The sequence below is a fragment of the Glarea lozoyensis genome (genome assembly GCF_000409485.1).
Source record: "Glarea lozoyensis ATCC 20868 chromosome Unknown GLAREA10, whole genome shotgun sequence".
NCBI classification, from domain to species: domain Eukaryota; kingdom Fungi; phylum Ascomycota; class Leotiomycetes; order Helotiales; family Helotiaceae; genus Glarea; species Glarea lozoyensis.
Genome location: NW_007360984.1, coordinates 574,056 through 597,917, shown reverse-complemented (window position 1 = coordinate 597,917; position 23,862 = coordinate 574,056). Strand labels below are relative to the sequence as shown.

At 46.2% G+C, this 23,862-nt stretch overlaps 8 protein-coding genes across 8 annotated transcripts; 4 read left to right on the top strand and 4 right to left on the bottom strand.

Moving 5' to 3' along the window:
* Positions 1 to 97: 97 nt before the first annotated feature.
* Positions 98 to 1,726, top strand: GLAREA_05220 (Concanavalin A-like lectins/glucanase; the record flags this gene model as incomplete). Its single annotated transcript, XM_008078509.1, has 3 exons — positions 98 to 413; positions 461 to 1,148; positions 1,585 to 1,726. The coding sequence occupies 3 exons, from the start codon at positions 98 to 100 to the stop codon at positions 1,724 to 1,726; spliced, it is 1,146 nt and encodes a 381-aa protein (XP_008076700.1).
* Positions 1,727 to 2,516: 790 nt separating this feature from the next.
* Positions 2,517 to 2,746, top strand: GLAREA_05219 (uncharacterized protein; the record flags this gene model as incomplete). Its single annotated transcript, XM_008078508.1, has 2 exons — positions 2,517 to 2,585; positions 2,657 to 2,746. 2 exons carry the CDS (start codon positions 2,517 to 2,519, stop codon positions 2,744 to 2,746), a joined length of 159 nt encoding a protein of 52 aa, XP_008076699.1.
* A 740-nt stretch (positions 2,747 to 3,486) lies between these two features.
* GLAREA_05218 (Protein kinase-like (PK-like)) lies at positions 3,487 to 5,509 on the bottom strand (the record flags this gene model as incomplete). The annotated part of the gene is made up of 5 exons (XM_008078507.1): positions 3,487 to 3,625; positions 3,683 to 4,992; positions 5,056 to 5,247; positions 5,308 to 5,390; positions 5,452 to 5,509. 5 exons carry the CDS (start codon positions 5,507 to 5,509, stop codon positions 3,487 to 3,489), a joined length of 1,782 nt encoding a protein of 593 aa, XP_008076698.1.
* A 2,556-nt stretch (positions 5,510 to 8,065) lies between these two features.
* Positions 8,066 to 9,005, top strand: GLAREA_05217 (NAD(P)-binding Rossmann-fold containing protein; the record flags this gene model as incomplete). Its single annotated transcript, XM_008078506.1, has 3 exons — positions 8,066 to 8,341; positions 8,430 to 8,899; positions 8,954 to 9,005. 3 exons carry the CDS (start codon positions 8,066 to 8,068, stop codon positions 9,003 to 9,005), a joined length of 798 nt encoding a protein of 265 aa, XP_008076697.1.
* A 690-nt stretch (positions 9,006 to 9,695) lies between these two features.
* Positions 9,696 to 10,701, bottom strand: GLAREA_05216 (ASF1-like protein; the record flags this gene model as incomplete). The annotated part of the gene is made up of 4 exons (XM_008078505.1): positions 9,696 to 10,080; positions 10,137 to 10,445; positions 10,501 to 10,540; positions 10,593 to 10,701. 4 exons carry the CDS (start codon positions 10,699 to 10,701, stop codon positions 9,696 to 9,698), a joined length of 843 nt encoding a protein of 280 aa, XP_008076696.1.
* Positions 10,702 to 11,225: 524 nt separating this feature from the next.
* GLAREA_05215 (uncharacterized protein) lies at positions 11,226 to 14,726 on the top strand (the record flags this gene model as incomplete). Its single annotated transcript, XM_008078504.1, has 4 exons — positions 11,226 to 12,020; positions 12,067 to 12,498; positions 12,548 to 13,574; positions 13,621 to 14,726. The coding sequence occupies 4 exons, from the start codon at positions 11,226 to 11,228 to the stop codon at positions 14,724 to 14,726; spliced, it is 3,360 nt and encodes a 1,119-aa protein (XP_008076695.1).
* Positions 14,727 to 16,498: 1,772 nt separating this feature from the next.
* Positions 16,499 to 17,338, bottom strand: GLAREA_05214 (P-loop containing nucleoside triphosphate hydrolase; the record flags this gene model as incomplete). The annotated part of the gene is made up of 1 exon (XM_008078503.1): positions 16,499 to 17,338. One exon carries the CDS (start codon positions 17,336 to 17,338, stop codon positions 16,499 to 16,501), a length of 840 nt encoding a protein of 279 aa, XP_008076694.1.
* Positions 17,339 to 22,083: 4,745 nt separating this feature from the next.
* Positions 22,084 to 23,056, bottom strand: GLAREA_05213 (AMMECR1-like protein; the record flags this gene model as incomplete). The annotated part of the gene is made up of 2 exons (XM_008078502.1): positions 22,084 to 22,590; positions 22,652 to 23,056. The coding sequence occupies 2 exons, from the start codon at positions 23,054 to 23,056 to the stop codon at positions 22,084 to 22,086; spliced, it is 912 nt and encodes a 303-aa protein (XP_008076693.1).
* Between the last annotated feature and the right edge of the window lie 806 nt (positions 23,057 to 23,862).

Below are 23,862 nucleotides of genomic sequence, written 5' to 3'. Positions count from 1 at the left end.
CCCCTTACGTGCGCCACGTGATTAATAAGATCTTCCAAATTTATTCTAAGACTCGGGTTCTCCATTTGTAGGTCTCAAGATTGAACACAAAGTGACAATGTTTTTATTCACCATTTCCTTGTGTCTGTTTACCGCGCTGGTCGTGGCTGACGACCTGACTTCGTGCACCAGCTTTAGCATCAACGGGTCTTCTAAGCAGAACTTCCAATACTACCGCTTTTATGATTTCAGAAATCTTGGCGCAAATACTACAGTGGCTGTGAACAGCCAGGTGAGATTTCGTGATCGGTTGAGAGCGGCCAATGTCGCCAACACGTCGTGGACAGATGATTGGAAAATAAGGGATCAGTTGAAAGAGCCTTCCGAACATAACGACCTAAGGTGGAGATATACACCTCAGAATGTTGCTATTGGTATGAGCTGCAGTAGTAACTTTGTTATTTCTTGCTAATAGATGTAGGGACAACTGCGAGCGATGTGTCGAATTCGGAAAACATTAGTACCTTCCTTAGCCTGACTGCATCATGTATTGGAGATCAGACCGGGGCAGAAATCGACTTCACAGCCACTGATGTTCTGTATGCTTCTATCCGTGCTCGCGTTCGAGTTGGAGGTGACAGCAGTGCTGTGGCTGGCATCTTCACGTACCACAGCGATACGAGCGAGTCCGATATCGAAATCCTCACACGCGATACTCAAAGCAACATTCATTATTCCAACCAACCCACAACTGATGACAGTTCTCGAACAATACCAGGCGCAACTTTCAACGTTACCATGGCAGGAGGTGTAAAATGGACGGATTGGCAAACTTATCGACTAGACTGGCTCCCTAATCAAAGTGCTTGGTATGTGAATGGAGTCCAAACAATCAACACTACAACAAATGTTCCGCGGGAACCTAGTGCCATTATATTCAATATGTGGAGCAATGGTGGTCTATTCAGTGGCAGAATGATTCAAGGGTCTCGGGCAAGGATGGATATCGCTTGGATTGAACTGCTGTTTGATACTTCACAAGGATACAAATTTCACGATTCAAATCAAGAAACAAAAGTTTGCTCGATTGATCAAATGGGCCGGGGTACAACGAGCACAGGGTCAAAAAGTAATGGAAATATGAAGGGTGGTTTAGTTTTACCAGCACTGTTAGTATATTTATTCTTTTAAACTCGAATGAGAGGTCACTCCTTGCTCCAAACACTCAACATGTGTACTTTTTCCTACTTCACGGTAGATAATATAAGTAGCAGTCGGGCGACAATGGTTGCTCAAAACAATTGACGAAATATCGCGTGTTTCGTCTTTTGTTTTCAGTCAATGAGAAATTCTTGGACCGTATTTGGAGATTCTTGATAGGAGAGAGTCTTGGTACACTTAGTCGTAAATATAGTAGTCGAACGATACCTACTCTCAAACCTCTGAGTCTCCACTGCGGGCATGCCAACTCATCTCGCAAAGTACTTTTTCGCAAGATCGTCCCACTTCCATGAATCCCACACTTGCCCAGATTTTCAACTCCCATGTACATTCTTTCACGACCCCCCAGATCTCAAGCAAAGAATATTAGCTAACATAGATCAGCTCTCCGGACAGTCAGAAATGGATATTAAGAAATGTACTCAAGCAATCACCAAAGTCAACACTCTCAGCCAGGAAGGGAATTCCTGTTCATGAAACTTGTCAGGCGAAAGATTCTGTGAAATGCGCTCTACAGCATCCTTGATACTGACTTCCGGATGCTACGGATAATGTAAGACGAATGGAAGAGAACGTATTGTTTAATACTTTGAGGCTGATAGAATAATACATATTTAGCTCTATATTCCACACTTTCATTAATTATAGAATAATTCATGTGAGCATATGCACACAAGATCAAGACAACACTTAAAAGTTTCGGGACCTAATTATCCTGTCAGGTTCCGAGGATTGCCATTTTTAGACCAAAACTTTACCATTTTATGGTCCAACATAACAACATTAAGAGATCGTGATCGTGAGGTTAGTTGTTCCACTAATTGCGGCTACCTAACCACTTCACGGTAGTCACAACACAATTGCGTAGAGACCCCACTTGGATCTCCTTCATCTCGATCAGTTTCCGAAAGTGTAACATTCAGCCAAGATTTAAAGACATTAAGTTGTTGATGGGAAATATCGAGAGTTGCAGCGTGTGTCTGTGCAAAGTTACCTCTGAGAGCAGCAACGTTCTCTTTGAGTTCTCGAAAGGGGGGAGATCTGAACTCGCTTATTTGCGGCTTAATCAATACTAAGAAGCTACGATCTGATTTAGCGGCTTCTTGGTATCATAGTATTTAACTATACAAGACAGCTTACCGTGGTATCGGGTTGTTCGCACAAGAAAAAGTTGTCATTCAGATCATAAAGACAGTGACATCCGGACCCCTACTAACAGACTTTCTTCGCCCACTGGGGACCATTTAAAGCCTCTCAAGGCTCTTTCGGCCTTCATTTCTAAACTTCCTCATCGTTGAAGCATAATTCCTCAAAATATGTTCTTCTACGCACCATCCCAGATCCGTGCTCTCCCAGCACAGAAAGGCTTCATAGCAAACGACCCTGTATGTGATTCTCATCCCATTCGATTCCCACATTCTCATATCTAACTCAAAAGCTCACATGTCATATCCAGACCTTCCAGGACCCAGTCAATGCCACCAAACCCGGAGAGACAGGAAAATCATCTCTGCCCAGGAGGAAACGACCAAGTGTGGAAGATTAGCTTTTTTGTTGCGATTTTAGTGATTTTGGTCATAAGTTGGATTTCAGAAATTCCTGTTTGAAAGAGATGTAGATTAATGGGAAGATAGTTTCATTTTTTCTTCGTCTGGTGGCTCAAGCGCAACTTCATCATTACAAGAAAGAAGAGGGTCATGGAGAATGGTGAACCCGCAGGCTCGGTTGAGATGACTGCGGAATAAGAGTTTTCAGGGGCGGAAGTGTTCAGGGAGAAGGATAGATTGAGCTGTTGGTCTGAGGAAGGGTGGTTTGATTTCATGTGACATCTGGATTACTATGAGTTGACCTAGAGCTCATATCCGCAGATAACAATACCTTGGTGTTGAAGAAAAGCAATTTATAAATATCAATAAGAGCATCATTGAGCGCATAGAAAACATGATCACGAGAACAGCGAATGTGTGAAGAATGAATGTGTGATGAAACTGCCCGGCGTCGAACAACTAAGCGAGAAGAGTGACGGCCAAAAGGAACGAAAGACTCGCCAACTTGCACGCGGCCTCTTAGACTCAAGCTAACCAGCAACGAACACAAAAGGTCGATCTAAGGTAATCTGATGCTGAAAGCACGTGCTCAATGGGGGCTAAACGAATTTGGCACTGACTATGCTTATGTCAAGTATCAAAGCATCACTTAGATACCCGAAGCATAGTACCACCATCTTCAGGGTTTAGACAACAACCTCATTTTATGCACTGCTCGAGACCCTAAGAGTTTAAACTGTCATGCATAACACTTATCAAGAGTAGTCGCAATCTCAGTCAAGAACTTTGAGAGATCATTGGCTTCCTTCTCTGTCCGCTCTCTCACATTAATCGCGAGACACTTCCTGACCACCTCACCATAGATCGAACCCGTCAACCTAACACGCATTAGCCACATTTCAAATTCCTCTCACCTTTAGAATAAATCAACTCACCCATTCAGTTTCATAGTCAAACTCTGAAAATCCTTCTTCGTCCTCTCAAAATCATCATCCGCAACCTCCACAATACTATCCAAACTTTTCCACAACCCAATCTCCAGCAGCAGCACACCCAGACTATACACATCATGCGCCCTCGAATACCTTATCATAGGATTCCACCGCTTGTCAGGATGTTGATAGTAATCGAGATTGAGATCATTCGGGCGTCGCGTGAGAGCTGCTCTCTGGTCCTTTGAGTCGTATGCAAACCCTGGATCGTTGACTAGATCGTCGACGCGAGCATTGCCGAGACCGACCAAAAGCGGTTCGTCGTAGCCGATAGGTTGAGGAAAGCCTGATGCAGGACCAGGAGGACCACTGGACGGTTTGTTCTTTGCTGGGAAGAATAGGATGGAGTTTGCGCGGATGTTTTTGTGGACCCAACCCACACAATGCATCAAGTGTACGGCGTCAACAAGTCTTTTTGCGAGGGCAAATCGTATACCGAGGTCTAACTTGTGTAGACATGAGGGGTGCTTTCCTTCTAGGAGTTCTCTCAACGATACGGGCATCCGTTTTTGTGATATAGCACCTGCTGGAAGTATTTGAGGGAGATTTGAGCGGATGTGAGTTGGAGGTGCCAGCACCAGACCATATTTCCTAGTGTATGGATCTTCCACCATTCCATAACACGTCGGAAGTAGCAGCTTTCCTGGCTTCGGTGTTGCTAGCATCAGAGTCTTTATGCGAGTATCTCGTTCTTGATCGCGATCGTTGTTATTAATCCACTCAATGAGCACAACTCGATGCTCCTTTTTGACTGGATAATCGAACAAAAGAGCCATCGTGGAGGATGGTGTGGAAGATATGATATAAGACTGATCGAAGCGGAAGTCTCGCATTCCAAATTTGATTGCCGCATGTGGCCGTTCGAACTTGACAACAGCACTGAATTGTGCCGCCAAAGATAGATCGTGGTATCTCCCTATGTGTTCGTTACCCTTCGGTGAATGTTTCGCCTCGAATGCAGCAGCCTCCGCTAACCGCTTCAACTCCTTCAGCTGAAGTTGTCGTATCAATTTAAATTCCCCCTTTAACATTTTTTCTAAGTCTGGTTTCGGACCGTAGGTAGACAGGTTTTCATTATACTCTTTCAATAAATCAATCAAGTCGTTCCATGCGCTATCCTTTTTCCTGAACACAAATCGACAACGCTTCATGAAGGACAGGTTGATGCGACATCGCTCCAGAAATGGGCCTTGCGTCTCGATTGTGAGCTCTTGGCCACTTCGTAAGCGGAACTGCGAAAGGTCTTTGGAATCCTTTTTCAGAGACGATCAGTAACTGGAACATAAGTCGTGTCAGGGAGAAGAAATCTAACATACTCGGTTAGATCTGTCAGGCTTAAAGCCGAACTGCTCTTCTAAAGCTCTTGCATCGAAGAGTGCTTGCGAGAGCAACGCCAATTGTCGTAAGATTCGCTTTGCAGACGCGGGATTACTTTTGGCATATGATTCGAACTTGATATCTACCTCGCCATCTTCGTTGCGCCATATTTCCCGCCATTCATCGAATCGCTTTCATCACGTGAGCTAATTATCGAAGACAAGCGTGGGGTATCAAAGAAGTTTACTAACATCTCGTTGGAGTTCCACTCTACCAACTGCAAGTTGGAGTACGTTTGTTGCATCAAACACATCCTTGATCATGCCCAGCCCATCTAGCCACAGTCAGTCATACACGGCAGCAGTGAAAGTTCAAAGTTACAAGCACGAACTGACCTCGACAGAGTGGGAGAAGCCCCAAAACCCCCGAAACGATCCCAAACACCTCGGCCATTTCATTGAGAGCGAGCTGCAGAAGTGGTACTCATATATTTGAACTCAACATTGTGTTGATTCAAAATTGCTACCCGAATATCAGCTGGCGGAGGCCTGAGATGCAATGTGTAGGAGCACTGTCACGTGTGACCAATTAAATGATCTGGCGTGTCAGATCCTGCATGCAGGAAGTATTGTGCGGCTGGCTAATATATTGCTGGGCCTGCTGTCAGCGGGTGGATTTTATTCCGATCCAAGTGACGAGCTTCAACCAGGAAACTAAGAAGACGGTTGCAAAATCGACCTTTAGCTGTCTTGTAGGACAAGATATGTAGGAGAACCTCCCGTCCACATAAAGTACAACATAGAGCGAGCAAGGGAGGTTAGCGTTTCTCATTGTTCTGCATTGATGAAGACTGAGAGGTTCTTAATTACTGGAAAAAATAGACGAAGTACACGACAATTTGTCAACTTAATTGAAGAACCATCGGAATTCGACTACAGATTGTATTTTGTCCGTTGTGGGGCAGTGTCGACGCTCATATCGCTCGTTTTCCCAGATCATAAAATTCAAAACGACTTACCTTTCAAAGTTCGATCAATGTGCAATTTGGGACAGAATGTGTTCGAACGGACTACGAGCCTGTGCATACAGTCAGAATGATATGGGTCTGGGAATGTGTTCAACCAGAGCTGAAGACCAACGCTTCAGCACTCAAGCTTTGAAGAACTTCACGCAGCTTCGAATGAAAATCGAAATGGTGTATAAAACTGATCAACCAGCTGGTGAGCGACGTAGAAACTAGTACACTATTTGATCCTCTGACTATCAAATCCTCATATGTCTTCATGAATAGGTTCAAACTCGTCTCCGCCGCTTAAGGTCCGATATAACTCGTCGCCATCCGAATGCTACTAGAGGAGCCCAAAGAGACTTTTGGCCTACACGACAATGGCACACTGAATAACCACGCCGTCTCGTCTCGCAAAAACAGGCCTAAAACGAGCGGACACTCTAGCTACACAATACTCGGCACAAAATAGCATGCAACGAATTCTGTGATGTGGTAAAAATTGACGATTCCGCAACGCAGGAACAACATAAAGTCGAAACACCATATTTACTTAGTATAATTGACGAAATATACAATATTTTGTCAACTGCGTTCAGTAAATATGGTTTATTTTGTCTACCATTTTCAGTAGACAAGCCGCCTCTAGTCTCGTTTAAAATCTCCCATATGCTAATTGAATGAGTCGGCGTGAGAACCGCGGGTTACTGCCACTTGTCTTGTCCATCGCGAGGCAATAAAGAGGACAATCAGAACTCTTGGAGCGCACTTGCTTATTCGGTGAAAGGGAACATTGCTCATCAGCTATTATGCAACGGACGACGACGTAGGATAAAAGCTACTGGGCACTTCAATAATGCGAGACGCGAAAGACTTTTGTGGTAAAGAGTACGATTTCCAGTCAGTTGACCGGCCATACGATGATTTGAGGCATTTCAAAAACGACCAGATCCTCGGCCATTCCCCCAAAATATAAATGCGCGGTTTGACTCTGGTAAAATTAGCCGATGTCACGTATACAATGCCTAGGAGATTCCGTTTCCATGGGAAAAGGTATGTGAGCATGAACATAGGTAGTCCAAGCTGATTAGAAGCTTTCTTTTTGCGCGGAGATTTCAAAATCAGACGACCACGCGACTGGACGCGATTTCATTACAGCGTGGAGAAAACGTGGGGGAATTGAGCTGTGAAAAAGAAACGATAGTATGAAATCCGTTTTCGAGTATACACGATGTGAAGTTGTTGATGAAGAGCAATTTGTGAGCATGACAATGGCCCGGCATAATTGATTGACAAACACAACAAATCCATGGGGATAAACCGATCCATATTGGGCCCCCCTGCAAGCGTTATTCATCTCTCACGTAATAAGATAAGTGGGGCAGCCCGAGTGGAAAAAGGTAAGGCTGCCGAGATGGCACGAGTGACATCACACACCACCAGAGTTACATCGATTTCATGCAGCTTCAAAGTTCAACAAGAACAGCTAACAAAACGCGAGTAAGACATTCAGACACCAAAAGATGCTCCCCCACATATTCTTGCAGGCGGGCATTTAATATCCAAAAAGCAAAGCATCAGCATGATAAACCCTTTGCAAAGAATGACCAAAGACAGAGGCAATATGCACATAATCAGATCTAGGCCGACAACAGATATTCTCACAGCCAATACGAAAGGCTCTATGCAGCAAGGTTAAGTAATCAGTGCACTACAGTTCCTGTTACGTCCGATTGAGTTACGCTTATTGGTGCCGAAAGAGAAAACACCTTGAGAGATACGAGTAGCTCGATACAGTCGCATTCGCTGCTGTTCTCTGCCCCTCAATTACCCCACTAGTGACGACCGCTATGAGGTACTTAAGGAAGAGACGACTCGATGTTTTAAGAAGTTTTTTTCTGCCATACTATACCCGTCTCTTCTTCCCTTCTCTATCATCAACATCTCGCAAAGTCAATTGACATCTCTTCTAACATCAACTTACACACATCACAACCGCCATCATGATTGAGATTCCAAAGGCCGAATCCCTCTTGGAGATGTTCTCCTTGAAGGGAAAGGTTGTCATCGTCACCGGTGCTTCAGGGCCAAGAGGAATGGGTATTGAGGCTGCTCGCGGATGTGCCGAGATGGGAGCGGATCTTGCCATCACCTATGCCTCCCGCCCAGAGGGTGGTGAGAAGAACGCCAAGGAGCTCGCTGAGAAATACGGTGTCAAGGTTAAGGCGTACAAGTGCGACGTTGGAAGCTTTGAGTCTGTTGATACTCTTGTCAAAGATGTAAGTAGATCATCACAACTATATCACCCCCATCTCCTCCCCTCCAGCGCCCCCCGCTCGAAGGTCTCCCCAGTCTAAAGATACCCAGGTCATCAAGGAATTCGGTAAAGTCGATGCCTTCATCGCCAACGCTGGACGTACTGCCGATAGCGGTATCCTCGAGGGATCCGTCGAGGCCTGGAACGAAGTCATCCAAACCGACTTGAACGGAACCTTCCACTGCGCAAAGGCCGTCGGAGCACACTTCAAGGAGAGAGGAACTGGATCCCTCGTCATCACCGCCTCAATGTCTGGTCACATTGCCAACTTCCCACAAGAACAAACCTCATATAACGTTGCAAAGGCTGGCTGCATCCACATGGCCAAGTCTTTGGCCAACGAGTGGCGCGACTTTGCCCGTGTCAACACCATCTCCCCTGGTTACATCGACACTGGTCTCTCTGATTTCGTTGCCAAGGAGACCCAGGATCTCTGGAAGAGCATGATTCCTATGGGCCGAAATGGTGATGCTAAGGAGTTGAAGGGTGCTTATGTTTACCTTGTTTCCGATGCTTCAACGTAAGTCTAACCATACCCCCACCAGCATTACATAGCAGCTAACACGGTTTGCAGCTATACCACTGGTTCAGATATCCTCATTGACGGAGGTTACTGCGCTCGTTGATCGCTTTTATCATGATGAAATAAAAGCGTCTTTTTGTTGCAATATGGAAATGGCTGTTGATATTTGGACCTTGTTATGTTTAGCTTAGCGAGTGCGATATACAATAGAAGTCTTATCTTTCCTAATCCAATATCCGCTGACTATGTGCGTAAGTTAATGATGAGAAAGTTCGCAGAGGAAATTGTGTCGAGCGTAGATTATGCCTGTCAATCGTAATGGTTTGTTAGTTTCCTTCGTTATCGGTACACAAGATCATGTGAAATCACACGGAACACATTCATAACAAATGAAGGACGCTTAACTCCTTCAATGATACTACAGTGTATTTCCTCATCTCGAGGATGTTTTGGATATTTTCACAAAGGGACTCTTTATTCTCTGTTAGAAATTGGTGACTTGAGGTGATGTGTGAGATTTTGTATTTTGTTGATGGTCTCCATCGAGCCAGTTGCCGTACCCATACCATAACCAGGTACCAGTCATCAGACCCAAAAAATCAAAATAATTACGACATATATAAACAGTATGAAGAGTAACTCTTGCAGAATAAACATAAATGATCATAATTCTATTTCGCGTATTATCGTGCAACCGCTGACTTGTACTATCGAAACTTCCTTTTTGTCAAACCGAAATCTAATCAAATGTATGAAGTCTGCGCGGCGGTCATGGGTATCAGCAATAGTCAAATCAGTGTGCCATGACAGCATCAGCTTGAGGAGCGACTGCTCCACTTGGCTTTTCAACACCATCCATATCCATATCAGCATCTCCATCACCCTCGACTTCCTCCTCCTCAAGCTCTTCATCCTCGCTGCCAGAGCTGTCGGCCTCGAGGTCCTCACTACCAGCATCGTCATCTTCTTCACCGGCAGCGGCTGGGTCTACCTCAGCCCCAGCCATCTCGGAATCGTCGACCATGGCATCGGGGTCTGCAGCAACTTCGGCACCCTCTGCGAGTTCCTCCTCTTCCTCTTCTTCGGCTTCCTCAGCACCGTATTGATCTCCATCGGCGGTCAAATCTGCCTCTGGCTGCTCAGGTGGGAATTCAGGTGGTGCCGAAGCGTCAGAGTCCCTGTGAAATAAGGTTAGCAAACGGGAAACCGTACTTTTCGTGGAATGTAAACATACCATTTGATAGCAAAGCGGGTAACTCTTGGCTTTTCCGCAAGGATGTTCCTGCGGACCTTTTCCAAGATTGGCTTTGGCGGTGGATCGGCATTGAGTTCCTCCGAATCATACTCATTGTTGACATAGTAACCTACACGAACGAACTCTCTGCCATCGTAGGCACAGGTGAGGAGTATCACCGTAACGCCCAGGATTTCAGCGTCAGGAATCTTGTTGGTCTTTGGTGGGTCGGCTTCGAAAACGAATTTGTTGACGCCCACAGGAATGGGCCCGACGAGGAGAGAATCGAGCTCTTGGTCGTGCTCATCGCTATGTCTGAAATTTAGTCTTCAACAGCAGGCACGAGCCTGTAAGTGGGACTTACGAGGTGGCAGATCCCACATAGGTCAACTTCCATTCGAGATCTGTCATGTAAGTTAGTATGTCGATAGTAGAACCATGTGTAGCGCAACATACCTTTCTGCAGTGATTCCAAGCACTCAAAGGTGATTTCGAACTGGTAAGGGTCCCCAAACTTGGCTGGGTTGTTGAGGACATTTACACCTAACAGGGAAACGACCGACATTTTGTGCGTTGGCTGCTATGCAAGAGATCGATATATTGTTGTGGTAGTTGCAAAGATAGGATTGTGTGGAAAGCGTTGTGGTGTTGTTGAATAAACAAAAAGAAGGTCTGGAAATTGGGATGCATCTCCACTACCTAGACGACCAGAGGGTGGACGCGGTGAGGGTCGACCCAAAAAGCGTGTACCGTGGAGTCGCGATTTAAGCCTTGATATTGAGGCATGAAAAGCCGGCTGGGATTGATTCATTCGCGCTAGTCCAAATTCCTAACGAAACACCTTTCGCGACTCACAGATTCCGGCAAATCCATTGTCAATCCAACCACCAACATTCATCTTTTCTTTGTTGTGCGCATCTTCTAAGCTTCCTGAAACTGAGGGTGTTCTGCGAAGTACGTTGTTCTCAAGGTCTGCATTTCCTGACAACGTCGCATGACACAACTGACCTGTACGCAGCGCACTTAAATCGATCTCGGACCGGCTCGCCTTTACGTCGCACCCAGACTTTATCTAGACCGAATTTAATAATGGCGGAGGAGGACGCAGAGATAGCTCTCTTGCATCAACTGCAGGCTGGTCAAGAAAGTGTCGCATGGGGAAACGAGGGAGACAATGGGGTCGCGGAGGGCGAACTACCTTCTAATACTGAGCATAACAACCAAGAAGTCCAAAAAGATGTTGCTGCAGATGACCAAGTTCTTCGTGCTTTATCTCCTTCCGGCGCTGATGATGTTTCTGATGGTGGCGAATATGACCCATCTTCTGTTACTACTCAACCCGCTGTCATAATTGCTGGAGAAGAGAACTCGAGATCCAGCTCTAGAGCATCTACTCGAAAACGGCGGACCGTTGGAGGTTTCCTGGCGGATGACTCCGACGACGAGGCTGATTCGTCTACACCGACTCAAAACACTTCAAGTCTTCTTCAGCCACCTGCAACCAATTCCGCTGCTGCAAGAACCCCTTCCCCTTTGCACACGTCTGTCACCCAACAAGATGTTCAAGGCATATCAGAGAATCAAAGTGATTCGAAGACTGTTCCGCTTCCATCAAACATTTCATCTGTGAATTCTAATACTGGCGGTCAATCTTCTGTACAGGCTCCTGCAATTTCACTCACTTCAGCAGGTCAAACAGAGAGCGCCTTACCAAAAGCGCGACTTCCAAATGACAAGATAGGTATATTAGAAGATAAAATCAAAGAGGATCCACGAGGTGATATCGACTCGTGGTTAGCTCTGATCAATGAGCATCTTAGTCGCGATAAACTTGACGATGCTCGTGCTGTGTATGAACGGTTTTTCCAGGTTTTTCCTCAAGCCGTAAGTGTCCATTCCCTATCTGTCATACTCAAACTGACACAAGCAGGGCGAAATCTGGGCAGCTTGGGCGGAGGTGGAATTAGAGAACGAAGTGCGCCATGGAGCTGAAACTGTGTTTCAAAAGTCTCTACTCAGCGTGCCTAGTCTCCAGCTGTGGTCGGTTTATCTCAACTACATTCGTCGAATACATGATTTGACAAACGACCCTGCTGGAACGGCCCGCGATTTGGTATCTAAAACATACACGTTCGTCCTTGACAACGTAGGTATGGATCGAGATTCTGGGAAAATATGGCAAGACTACATCCAATTTGTTCGCAGCGGACCTTTCCAAATAGGAGGGGATGATTGGCAAAGTAAACAGAAGACAGACCAAGTCAGAAGTGCATATCAGCGAGCAATATGTGTCCCTATGAACAGCGTGAACAACCTTTGGAAAGAATATGATCAGTTTGAAATGGGTCTGAACAAAATAACCGTAAGCCGCTTTTCCCCCGCAATATGCTCACTACGCTCATCTTACATAGGGTCGTAAATTTCTTCAGGAGAAATCTCCAGGATACATGTCTGCTAGAAGTGCCAATACAGCATTGGATTCCAAAACCAGAGGTTTGATCAGGACCACTTTACCAAAATTGCCACCTGCTCCTGGATTTGATGGCGCAGAGGAGTATGAGCAGCAGGTCAAGCTTTGGGAGGTTTGGATCGCGCACGAAAAGGAGGATCCGTTGGTTTTGATGACAGAAGATCCAACACTTTACAGACAACGGGTTTTGTATGTTTACAAACAGGCTCTGATGGCTTTGCGATTTTATCCTCCAATGTGGGCAGATGCAGCCGATTGGGCGTTTGAAAACAATTTGTCAACAGAAGGCAATTCATTCCTTGACGATGGCATTAAGGCGAACCCTGAAAGCTGTTTGCTTGCTTTCAAGAAAGCCGATCGAATCGAAGCCAATCCCGCTACCGCCGAGGGCGCTGAGGGCAACGACCCAGCTACGCAGGGTGCAATGGTTCGCGCTCCATTCGATAAGGTTCTGGACGCCCTATACGATCAGATCAAGCAGCTAAAGACCCGGGAGGCCAGGGATTTGGCAAAATTAGAAGAATCATTAGCGCTCGACGCATCAATTAGCGCCATTATCAGCAAAGCAGAAGATGATGAGGAGGTGAACGAGTCTGATAGAATTGCAAGGGAAGCTGACAAGGCGAACAAGACCAAAGCTATCCAGCTTGGGTACGCAAGTCAAGCAGAGCTTATCTCGAGGCTTATCTCTTTTGTTTGGATCGCTTTGATGAGAGCGATGCGAAGAGTGCAGGGTAAAGGAGGTGTCAAGGACGTCATTGGAGGATCGAGACAAGTTTTTGCTGATGCTCGGGCTCGCGGCAAACTCACCAGCGACGTCTATGTTGCTAGTGCTTTAATCGAGCATCATGTTTACAAAGATGCTGCAGGCACAAAGATCTTTGAGCGTGGTGCAAAACTTTTCCCTGAGGATGCTACCTTTATTCTGGAGTACCTCAAACACCTTTTATCCATTGGCGATACAACGAGTAAGTTAATTGCAATGATCTACGGAATTTCTGCTAATTTTTATAGATGCTCGGGTCGCTTTTGAAACTGCCGTGACACGTTTGGTGAAGAAGCCAGAGCTGGTAGAGAAGTCTAAGCCACTCTACGCCTACTTCCACAAGTATGAGTCCCAATATGGCGAACTCTCACAGATCCGTAAACTTGAGCAGCGAATGGCAGAGTTGTTCCCGAATGATCCAAAACTACAGCTGTTTGCTACTCGCTATAGTACTGACGGGTTCGAACCAACCAAGATCCAACCGATCATCTCCCCTAATACACAGATGCGTCCTAGAGGCTCCACTGTGCTTCCTTCAATTGAACACCATACAGGGCAGCCTTCTATAACCAACAGCCCTCGTCCACATTTTGTACAGGAGAATAGTCCAAGGCCACAATATGCTCCGACAACAAATTCACCTAAACGTCCATTCCAGATGGATGATACAGATGAGCTAAATCGCCCACGGAAGCTTGCTCGCGGGGAGTCGCCATTGAAAGGAGCCGCGGGTCGGCGCTTAAATCAGCAAAAGCAGCTTCAGCAAAATCAAGGTGTACCAACGTGGCACTCGAACGCTCCTCCATTTGTTATCCCCAGAGACATCACCTTCCTTCTCAGCATCATACCTCGACGAGACCTATACAATGTCACCAAATTCAATAGTGATGCCATTGTTCGCTTACTTGCGAAGACTCAAATTCCTGATTTCAGCTCTTGGAAATCTTCGCAGAATCAGCCACCACCACAACAGCAAGTTCCACAATATGGTAGGCCTTCCGCTGTTCCGAACGATCGACCTCAGTCCCGAGATACTCCTGCGTACAATTACGCTCCTCCAGATGACAGGCGCAATGCCAGCGGCTGGCAAAGCCAGGCAAACGTTTATGCAGGTGGTCCGAGCCCTGTAACTCATGAGCAGCGTGATGCCTTTAGGCCGCCGCCAGCTCAAGCTTTACACCTTCAAGGACTGCCTCCACGGCCAGAAGCCAATACCGCGGGCTACTATCAGCAGGATTATAGTGGTACTCCTGTCGCTGCCAGTGGAGGTTGGCAGCAACCACCCCAACCCCAATATCCAAATCAAGGTCCATCTCTTCTGCCTACTCAAACTTGGTATAAGAAATCATACTAACCAATACCATCAGGCCCACCAGGTTATCCTTATAATCGATGAATATTTTCGGACGGGCACGCTGGTATGGCGAAATTAATCTAAATACATGGAAAGGTGTGTAGGAACAAGGGAACGCCATACGAGTGTAAGATTGGTTTAGCAGTGATATTCGGGATTTTCAGCTGCTCAGCGAAAACGGGGAGGGGTGGGTAGTGGCGCTGAGGAAGTTGCATATCGATCGGTCATTAATCATAGCATGGCGTTTTGAAAACGGGAAAGGCAAAAGGGCTTGGTTGGCACCTACACCACTTGTATTCTAGGAAGGATAATCTCTGAATTTAATTCTATTCACAGCGATTTGTGGTGTACCTAAACACCAATCTCCTGTAAATCCGCCGGGCTGTTCAGTTACCTGAAAGGGGGGTTGGTATAGTGTTGGACATATGAAGTCTAGACGATCCTTATCTCATAACCGTGAGAACAATTATCTCGTAGGTCTGTACATCACTCTATATAGCCTACTAAGAATACCTCTTACAAACTAGACAAGCCAGGCATTTATCCCCCCCCCCCCCCACCTTCTCATAAAAATCAAATGTGATCTTCCAAGATCTCCTAAAGCGTAACAACGTACTTTTTGCTTGAGACAGGTCACGAAATATACTGTATCGTATTATTTCTAGTTAGTTAACTAATTACCCTGGCCACTTACTGCTTATTCTAGTTTGCGGAACTCTGTAGGAGAGAAAAGGGGAGTAGGATTCGATAGATAACACCCTGTTCATCACGTCTGTGTAGGTCATGTTTATCTAGTTATGTTTGGGTTGTGTGATAGTTTGCGTAGATTACACGCTTTTCATAGCACGAGTTCAAGGTGATTTCGTTTGGTCGTAAAGACTAAGGATAATAGCTAAAGTAATTTCCTCCCACAACCTTTCTAGAAAAAAAAAATTGTAATCTAGGAAATTTCGCATCCTGTCGGAGAATTCGAACCGTTTGGTTAATTATGTGCGAGTAGCCTGATAATTACTCGCCTATGGGTTATACCTTTGCGTCGTTTTCTTGACTGTGTAACTTCGAAAGTGGCACTCAGTGTAGAGGTACTGGATGAGATCGGTATTTCTTTACTATTAACAGTAGTAATTTGAGTTACTACTCTGTTTAAAGTGGTTTCTACCTAAAGAAGCATAAATGGATCGACTGCTCACTAGGAGGAAGCTTAGTTCGTCTTTAGATGCGAGTTGCTGTTGAATTCTATGGAGGTATGGAAAATTTATAAATGAGTAGGAAGGAGGCTGTTGTCGTTGAATCTTGTGAGTTTAGAACTCAGAATCGACGAACAATATATATATTGGTGTTGATATTGAGTCATTCATCTCCATTCATTCAACTATGCTACCCCAACCCTCCATTCTCCACAACCCCTAACACTCCATCCATAACCTCATAAACTATTCACACATCGCACACCTGCCTCAACCAACACCATACTCTACACCATCCAACCCCGTATCCATCACATATCGATACAAAAAAAAACCATCAAAAGGGATATCCGCAGAAAATCATCCATACAACAAACCCCCCATCTAACGCGACCAGCCTATGCATTTTCCCACCTAAGATAAAAAAGAACATTTGAATCGTCTGTATGTGTACATGAAGAACGCGGCAGGTCGTTCTTCGTCCTGTGTATGTAATTCTTACATATAACTTCGACTCGCGGCGTGAGATCGCCTCACGCAAGTCACCGATTGCTCGGTCAAAAAGACGCGACGTTGTAAAGCTCGTCATCGCCAACATGCCAGTTTCCGGAGAGCAGCTCTGAACTTCGATTGTTTTCCCGGATTGCCTTCCCCAGATTCCGTCTCCAGTGATTTTTCCGGCCCTCCAGGTAATGGACTTAGTGGTGCGGTCACCGCTCTTCTTGTTCCTAACGCTTCTGTACTCCCATGCCTTCCTAGACTTAACATGCTCCTTCTCCCTTTCTCACCCACGACATTCCCATCTAGACCTGTGCCACTGGGCGCACCGCCAGCTGCTATCCTCCTCGCTTCTACCACCCTCCTTACTATTAGGGCAAAGGTCTCTTCTATGTTCACTGTATTCCGCGCACTGGTTTCCATAAATCCACATCCTCGCTTCCGCGCCCATTCTAGCCCTTCTCGCGCAGAGACCGCTCTCGATTCTTGCAAATCGCATTTATTTCCTGCCACAATTTTGATAGGTTGTACCGGTCCAGTTTCCCTATTGCCTTTCTTTTTACTCTTTGGATCTCTTCTGTGTTCCCAGGCATCCAGTCTCGTTTCCGCCTCAATATCTATTAGGTCGTTGAATTCCTGAAGGACATCGAGCGAGGAAGGACTCGTTATGTCGTAGACGAGTAGAAACGCATCGGACCGCAAGTTCGACGACGCCCACATTCCTCGGTATTCTTCTTGCCCGGCCGTGTCGGTGAGGGAGAGGTAATAGGTCTGGCCATCGATTCGGCGCGTCAGAGAGTATGAGTCTTCGATGGTGGGGTCATATTCGGAAGTCCACTGGGAGCGCACCAGACGGAGAGTTATGCTCGATTTTCCACATCCTCCGTCACCGCAGATTGTTATCGACACTTTTTGTGGATTGTCCATTTCGCATATGCAGGTTCCTAGAGTTTCGCAGCAAAGAGGGGTGTTTTATCCTGCCGAAAAATGGCGGACGTAAACGCTTGAAGGATTCGGGGCGAGGTGCAACTCTTTCGGTGACGAGGAGCATACGAATTGGCAGCGGCGCAGAGAAGATTCGGTGCCTTCAACAACACCGGTTGGATGTCTTTGCCGTCGCTTGTGTGCCGTTTTAATTTTTCTGTGCCTTGCTTCTTCGTTGTCTCTCCTCTGCCGCAGCGTACGAGTCTGTTCCCTGAGCGCACGAGATCCCACCAATGATGACAGATGACGAGCGTGTTTCGAGATGCCACCAACGTCCACTTCGACTATGTTACATGAAAAAGGCAAGTGTTTCTTCTAGAATGACGGCTTTGTGAAACAATTATAAGCTGGATAAGGAGAGGTTTGTATGGCGACGTTTTGCAGGAATAGTTTTGTTTGTGGTCAGCGCGCAGTGGAGACAAACTGGTGGAGAAGTCCGATTGAGCAGGAAGCAGAGGAAACTTCTATATGATGCCCGGATCGGATTATATCCCAAAGAAGAACACTGTGCAGTTGCAGTGCCGTTTGGCAGTCGGTACCAGTCCGAAGGGTATTTTCGGCGGGGGAGTGGTGTTTTGTGCCGGGGATCTGACAAGGCGTTCGGGGTTCCAAAGGGGAGGCCGTTTCGAAGGTTTCACGACCGCTGCGAGTACTTCGTACGGAGTAGATGTGTTTGCGCCTTCTAGCCTACTTTTGCTGCGATTGGATTGTTTGTTGTCATACAACAGTCAGAGCAAGCAGAAAGAGAAGCTAAAAGAGAAGCAAAAGATTTGATGGAAAAGAAAAGAGTGAACGGAGTAGGATGGCGTTGTTGGAAGAAGAAAGTCAGTTACAGCCCCGGTGGCCATAGGCCCCAGCAATTTCACGATGTTCCCACTCACCGCCCAGCTGGGTCAGGTCTCGGAGGATTCTTATCTTTGAAAGCATCAACCCTTCTTCTCTTCTCCACTCGCGACCACAACATCCATACAAACACTACCATATCAGCTCTGATATGAAAATCCCCAAGAACTTCTTCGTATGCCGAAATTGGACGATTGTTTAGTCGTATTCCACGCCGGTACTGCATCCTCCACCGCCCAGCTTATCATTCTAACTAAACATCAGCAAACTTTGCGGTGCTGCGCGTTCCTCGCCGTCGCGGCCTAATGTAGGACAAGATACCACTGAAGATGGACTTGGATGCATTAGTCTTGCAGAGACATGCCGAGTCTTCCCACCAGATGAGAATATCTGGACACGCTCTATGCAAGACCGGCGTCCTTGCAGTGGTTCGCCAATGGTATGGCCTGCAAAGAACAGAAGATGCACAGAAGTGCGTATGACTGCAGGTACGTCAACTGCAAACCGGGATTCTTTACTGTGGGATAAGTGTTGATACCGGTTGATATAACGATTCGAATTGCGAAGTTGCATTCTCTTGTCTCATCGACACAATAATTTTCAGACCACAATAATCACTGTGGGAATTCGAATGCACACGACGAAATGAGTGAGGATAGATTGACAAGACCGCTCCAGTCGGGTACAGATCCAAGAATCCAGACCAGCGGAGGATTACCTCCTTTAACCTTCCGGTACACTATTTACAGAAATCCAAGCGCGATTACCTAAATGTCGATCTGGATTGAATAGTCGAACCGTCCAACCTCCACGAATTTAGTAATTGTTATGGCGCAGGAACCCGACGACGCTTGTCGCTCGTCGTTCACCACGTTCTCAAACATCAGTGCAATGGCCATATCGGGTTAGCCTGGCGAAACATCTCTTAATTAGATCTCTCCAAGATCTAGCCATCCGCCGTCATGGCTGTGTCCGGCCGCGTAAGGAAACCTCCGTGGATTTGCTTGAGATAGCTGTCGGCTGCTGGCGACGGCTCCTGACTCAACACAGTTCGACAAGTACATGAACATGACTTTTTTGAAGTATATTTCTGGTACTCTCGTTGATCGTTCATGGCCCGGTACCTTCTAACCGCCATAGTACCAGCTCCAAGGCCTTTTCTACTCTAGGGCAGTCTTCACCAGAAACTGTGTTGCTTACCGGCCTCGCCGTCGTCGAGTTCGCTCTCTCGTGGCTGAGTAGTTTCAGCATTATCATTCTTGTTTTAAGGTCTTTATTAAGCCTTACGCAATTAGTGTTCATGCAACCGCTTTAGCACGTTGCAGTTTGCGCCATGGTATCACCGTCTGATGATATACACTGGATCTACACATTCCAAATGCTTTCGAGAAGAGTTCGCCCTGTCTTAGGCCCTTCTAGCCTCGATATATTCTCCGATCGAAAACGTCGAAGAGCAACAAATACTACTTTTTGTCAAGAACGAGTATAGTCTCAATATGTCAGGCTTTGTCCGGCTCTGTTGTTGTGTTAGGGGTGGGGAGTTGCATATTCTTCGTCCCTTCTACGATGTTGAGATGAGATTCAGAAGCAGGGAGAAGCCTTCCAATTGTCCACAAATAGATTCGGTGGCTTGACAATACATCAAGGAAGACTGTCGCCCATAGGACCCTTTTCATTATTCATTATTCCATCGCCTTTCAGATATTTATATGTTATATCTTCAAGTTCGAGTACCGAGGACTACTCGTTAAGGCCTTTGAGAAATCTTGAGACTTGTCTTTCGGTCTCCTACACTTGCCCTGCACGTGAAATTCTCTTCTTCGAGCCATGATGAGTTGCGAACCAGTACAGTCTGGATGAGCATCTCACATCTTTGTTTCTACCTCCTGCTTTCACATAATCCTTGAGAGACACAGGCTCGCGGAGGACAAAATAAGTGTCAGTCTCCTGCCTGCTAGTCTTCAAAAAGAACTAGTTGATTTCAAATAGAGCTTAAGACCGTATTATTTACTAGAAAGAGTTGACGGAATATCCAGTAATGTGCCAAATTGGTCCACTAAACATACGATATTCTGTCACCTTAATCGAAGAAATGTGTTTTGACGGACACTTGTCTTGTCCACTGGAGGCGGGCTCATTTCGAGGAAAGAATACATCTCAATCCATAAATACAGGGTGGCTATACAAACCCAACAACACTGCCATCTTTTCCTTATCGTAGCTCTTGTTTCTTCCCTCGTGTCGTTGAGTCCATCACCTTTCGTCAAGTTTGACATAGTCAAAGAAAGCATTTCATGTCCATCTCAAAGATCTTCCACAAAGTCACGTTAAAGATTCTTCAGCTCCCAAACTTTGAAATTGCTTCAACACCAATTTCATCCACAGCAAAATATAAGTTCAAACTTCGAAACAACACCGAAACCGATATCCGGTCCTCGGATCCCGTGTCGGTGGTTCGGGATCATCCGGCTCTTGCTCGCCCCCCGCAACGGCACTTGAGACTCGCGGAGGACAAAATAAGTGGTAGTCGAACCAGAATAGTTCTTCGACTAAGTTGACGAAATATCGTAATTTAGTGGATCAACTTGGAACATTATAACTATTTCGTCAACTATTTCAAGTAAATGAGACCTTTCATTTAGTCTAAGATTTGCGGGTAGGTGACTGCCACTTATCTTGTCCTCCGCGAGACTCTCATGTGTCCTCGGGCGCTTGGCGTTGTTGTTTATTGATATTCTCCGAGGGGGGGCGAGTCGAGAAACTTTGATGGAAAGGTGTGGTTTCGAATTAGCAGCTTGAGAGATGGCTTACACACGAGTAATCCTGTTTCAAATATGATTGGGAGGTGGGAATTGAGCAAAGAGAAAAAAGCGCACAGAAGAAGATGAGTGAGGTGAATTGAATGAGCGAATTTTTCTTTCTTAAAAGTCAACCTGCAGGCATACGTTCGACTAGCTCGCAATGAATAAGATGAAAATGCGGACCCTCCTTCTATTCTATTGACTTCACTGAATCAAGCGAAGATAAAGAAGAGAATTTTAGTAACTTCCAAATCTTGGACCGAGCTCAAGAAATACCTGATTTACAGGGGAAAACAGACGACAGACACGATATCTGGTAATGAATCTAATTGAATGAAGAATAGGCTTAAACTGCCACTTACGCTGACTGGCAGCATGCGATGATAGCTCTTGTTGATGGACAGGAAGGATTCGCTGTTATTTCCCTAATTAATACATGCTTACGGCGTTTCTCGCTCGATTTCTGAAGGGGGATGTGTTAAACTCGATTGGTGATATTCGTTAGCCTAAAAATAATTTTGTCGTTTGTCTTTTCTCTTGCTTCAAAGCCTTTTCTCATTCAATGGATCTTTGTTCTACGAGAGATCGATCATAGCAGAATTGTCGAGATCTCACAATGGAAATAATCAGATTTCTCGCTCAGATGATATGATATTCGCTCAACGTGTCGCGAGGTATATCAGCCAAGAGGATATGTTTGTGGTTTAAATCGCCCTGCCGACTCTGGCGTGACGACGTTTCCAATTCTTGTAATCCTATATATGCATTCGAAATAGGAGATTTGCGACTTAGAGCGAGTGCGACAGTAGAATTGAAAGATCGTGGTACATTGTATGCCGAGATGGCTTGAGAACACACCTGGAGGAGTTATCCGCTGAAAATGAAGGCCAAAATTTCCAAAGACGCCTCCATACTCCCAGCCTAGTACATTCAGTCCCATATCAAAATCTACCTCTAGATCGTCTAGACATCATCCCAGTTTACCTGTTCTTGCCAGACTCCGCCCAAGTTCTTGTCTTTCAAACCACCATTTCCTATATCTCTTTAATTCTTCCCCTCGCCACCCTTCTCAACCCATTCCTTCCAATTCTTATACTCATCCCACCCCGCGCTCTCCGCCTTCCCCTGAAATCGCACACATTTCAAGTCGCCCACCTCAGTCCATTTCTCTTTCTTGCCACTCCAGCCCGCCTTTCTCATCAAACTCACAATCGTCTCCTCCTTATCCCATCCCTGTTCCACAGCCACATCTGGCAGGTAACAAGCCCCATATCTCTTATTCCTGGCGTAGAAACTGATTCTCAATCCGTGGATCCCGAGTTCCCAATCCATCGCATCTTTACAGGGCTCGAAGTCTGTGAGAAGCGTCACTGAGACTTCGAGGGTGGGGAGTTCGCGGAGGGAGATAGGTGAGAAGCGGTGGTCTTGGAGGGCGGATGTTAGGGCGTAGGAGGCGAGGCCGCTGGCGATGGGTAGGGATTCGAATGTTCCGATACAACCACGAAGAGAGCGGGGGTGCTGCGATGATGGTTCGATGGTATTCCAAGTCACCTATACTCCCTGATCAGTGGCGCATTCCAGACCGTACATGGTAGGGTCGCGGGAAACTTACAAACAATGGACTCTCTGTGATCTCCCCACCCCTCTGACTTGTCCTTCTGGGATGTAACCCGACCGGCGAATAACTTCCTGAACTCCCTGGCGTGGAGGCCGCGCTTTCGACGCTGAGGCTGTTGCTGCTGCTACTCGCAGGTGTAGAACTGCCACTCGAGCGGGAACTATTCCTGTTATCTGCTATCCTCTGAACCGAGGGATGGCGTGGGGTGGGACGTGACACGGGTTCAGAATCTCCAGGCTCAGCAGCCGAGGAGGTTTCGACTTCGGAATCATCTTCGTCAAGACCTTTAGGATATGAATCCCAGGATGTTTGGACCTGGTAGAGGGACATAGGACTGCGCTTCTCGAGGCTGGCGGAGAGTGCCTCGAAGCAGTACAGACAATGTTCGACTGTCGCCATGATTGCGTGTTGTTTTTCAAAATGTGCGGGGGTGCAGAGATGAAGGAACCGAATATAGACAACGGAAAGATGAAAAATAAATGACGTTACTTAGGAAGAAGAAATGAAGGGGTCAGTCCGGGGAAGGCGAGAGGAAGATGTGGTTGATAGCGGGGTCAGCCGCCGTGGTGGGGTGAACTTTCATAAAATTCTGACGCCAGGGGTTTGTGCAACAGAGCAGCTGTGCACGCATAAAAATACTCAGTCAGAACCGGAACGGAAAAATGCACCGGAGGCCTTCAACATCTTCAAACAAATCCCCCTTTCAACATGAAACGAGCCTCTTTTGGTCCTCGAGAGCGAGTTGAGCACCAAAACAATGGTAGCGAATGCCGTGTGCATCAATTATTTGTCTCTGATGACAGTATAGGGTTTTATTTGTTAAAGAATTCAGAAGAATTATTCTATCGACAAGACAAGTTGTTGGAAACCCAAGCTCATCGAGTCGTCAGCCAGCGTCACGCTTCGAGAGTCGAGACCCCTTCAATGCTTCATCAATCCGAATATCGCATTACCATCTCGTACCACTCCCTCCTGCCATAAAACAAACTTCCTCGGATGGTTTCTTTCCAGTCGTATGTTTTGTCAATCGTCCATGAACTCGTCTTCATCCCGTTCGTCCAATTGCTTCAAGTATCCGCTATCTGCTTCTCGCTTAGCCGCCTCTTTGAGGAACCTCGTCGTCCCCTGTCTCAGCATCGTCTCAAGTGCACCCGCAAGCACATATATCCGCAACCCCCCGTTCTTGTGGTTTGTTGTAGAGCCCA